Source organism: Trachurus trachurus (assembly GCF_905171665.1).
Source record: "Trachurus trachurus genome assembly, chromosome: 21".
Lineage (NCBI taxonomy): Eukaryota > Metazoa > Chordata > Actinopteri > Carangiformes > Carangidae > Trachurus > Trachurus trachurus.
The window spans coordinates 27919910-27921747 of record NC_139899.1 but is presented as its reverse complement, the minus strand read 5'-3'; the positions used below and the strand labels follow the sequence as shown (position 1 = coordinate 27921747).

General features: G+C 41.0%; 1 protein-coding gene across 1 annotated transcript; it reads left to right on the top strand.

Moving 5' to 3' along the window:
- On the top strand, nucleotides 1-1259 carry LOC311004532 (trace amine-associated receptor 13c-like; the record flags this gene model as incomplete). The annotated part of the gene is made up of 2 exons (XM_083996639.1): nucleotides 1-173; nucleotides 443-1259. 2 exons carry the CDS (start codon nucleotides 1-3, stop codon nucleotides 1257-1259), a joined length of 990 nt encoding a protein of 329 aa, XP_083852765.1.
- Nucleotides 1260-1838: the final 579 nt, after the last annotated feature.

Genomic DNA, 1838 nt, shown 5'->3' with positions numbered 1-1838 from the left:
ATGGAGGCTGAGGATGGAGCAGAGCTCTGCTTTCCACATCTCCTCAACACCTCCTGCAGGGAGCCTGCATCTCCTTGGCCTGAAGCTGTGATCCTTCACATTGCACTTTCCTCCATCTCTGTACTCACTGTAGCTCTCAACCTGCTCGTCATCATCTCAATCTCCCATTTCAGGCAGAAAAACTTCTCACCTATACCTACGATGTTTTAACTTTGAAAACAGCTTCTGTAATCTGAACAGGAGAATTATGTATAATCTCGTTGATCCTTGGCAAAATATTTATATTCTATGTTACTGCTGGAATTAAATTGTTTTTAAGTTGCTTACATTTTATCTTTCCGAAAATTAATATTGGTATTGATCAGACAACATATTGAAATAGCTTATGTTGTTTTGTCACGAGGCATTGATTGATGACAGATATTTCTCTCTTCTTCTCCAGGCAGCTCCACACACCCACTAACATCCTCCTCCTCTCTCTGGCTGTCTCAGACTTTCTCGTCGGCCTGTTGTTGATGCCGGGAGAAATCCTACGAAAATCATCCTGCTGGTTTCTTGGTGATCTGATGTGTTCTCTGTATGACTTTGTTTGCTTCGTTGTTACCTCCACATCAGTAGGAGACATGGTGCTGATATCAGTTGACCGTTATGTAGCTATTTGTGACCCTCTGCATTACACCAGCAGAGTCACTGAGAGAAGAGTTAAACTCTGTGTTTGTCTGTGTTGGCTCTGCTCTGTTTTCTACAATGGTCTCATTGTCAAGGACAACCTGACTCATCCAGACAGACACACTTCATGTTATGGAGAATGTGTGATTGTCATTGACTTTACAGCAGGAACTGTTGACCTTGTTCTGACCTTTATTCTCCCTATCACCATCATCGTAGTTCTGTACATGAGAGTGTTTGTAGTGGCTGTGTCTCAGGCTCGTGCCATGCGCTCTCACATTACAGCTGTCACACTGCAGAGCTCAGTGACTCTAACCACAAAGAAATCTGAGCTGAAAGCAGCCAGGACTCTTGGTGTTCTTGTAGTTGTGTTTCTGTTGTGTTTCTGTCCATATTATGGTGTTACTCTTGCAGGAGAAAACTTACTCAATAATTCATCTTCATCTTTTGTATTGTATATCTTCTATTTTAACTCCTGTCTAAACCCTATAATCTATGCCTTGTTCTACCCCTGGTTTAGAAAAGTTATCAGACTGGTTGTGACCCTGCAGATTCTGCAGCCTGGCTCCTATGAGGCCAACGTACTGTAGAGAGGCAGTGGATAGATTGCTCTGTGGAAAAAGTAATGAATATGTTTATGTTGTTCAGTGAGAGAATACTGAAATCCAGAAAGTGTGAAAGTAAATTATGTAAACAAAAACACCTGACACAAGTTTCCCCATATGAGTTTCTGTCATTATTCATTCATGGGGCCTGTTTTTCTCTGCATTTGTCTATGATGGATATTTTCTGTTGTCACACTTAAGCATTCAGAGAATGTAAGGGCCTGTCCCACACTTGGCTGGTGCACTTGGTTATGTACACGCTTTGGTGACATTTTTCCAGGTCATACATTTGCCTATAGTGTGCAAGCACATAGTAAGTGGCCAAGCACGCAGGGATATTTAAAAGCAATTGGGATATACTTAACATGTGCAGCCTTGTGTCTGAGTGCCACTGCACACAAATCCGAAACATTTCCTATAATCAGCTCCAGAAAATATAATGTTCCTAGTTTGCAAAATCTATTGAATGTTAGAGTGAGGATTTGTTAAATCAAATTATGTTTTTCAAGGTCAGCATCTTCTTGTCAATAGAGCTGAAACGCTCTACATTTACTATTACATTGT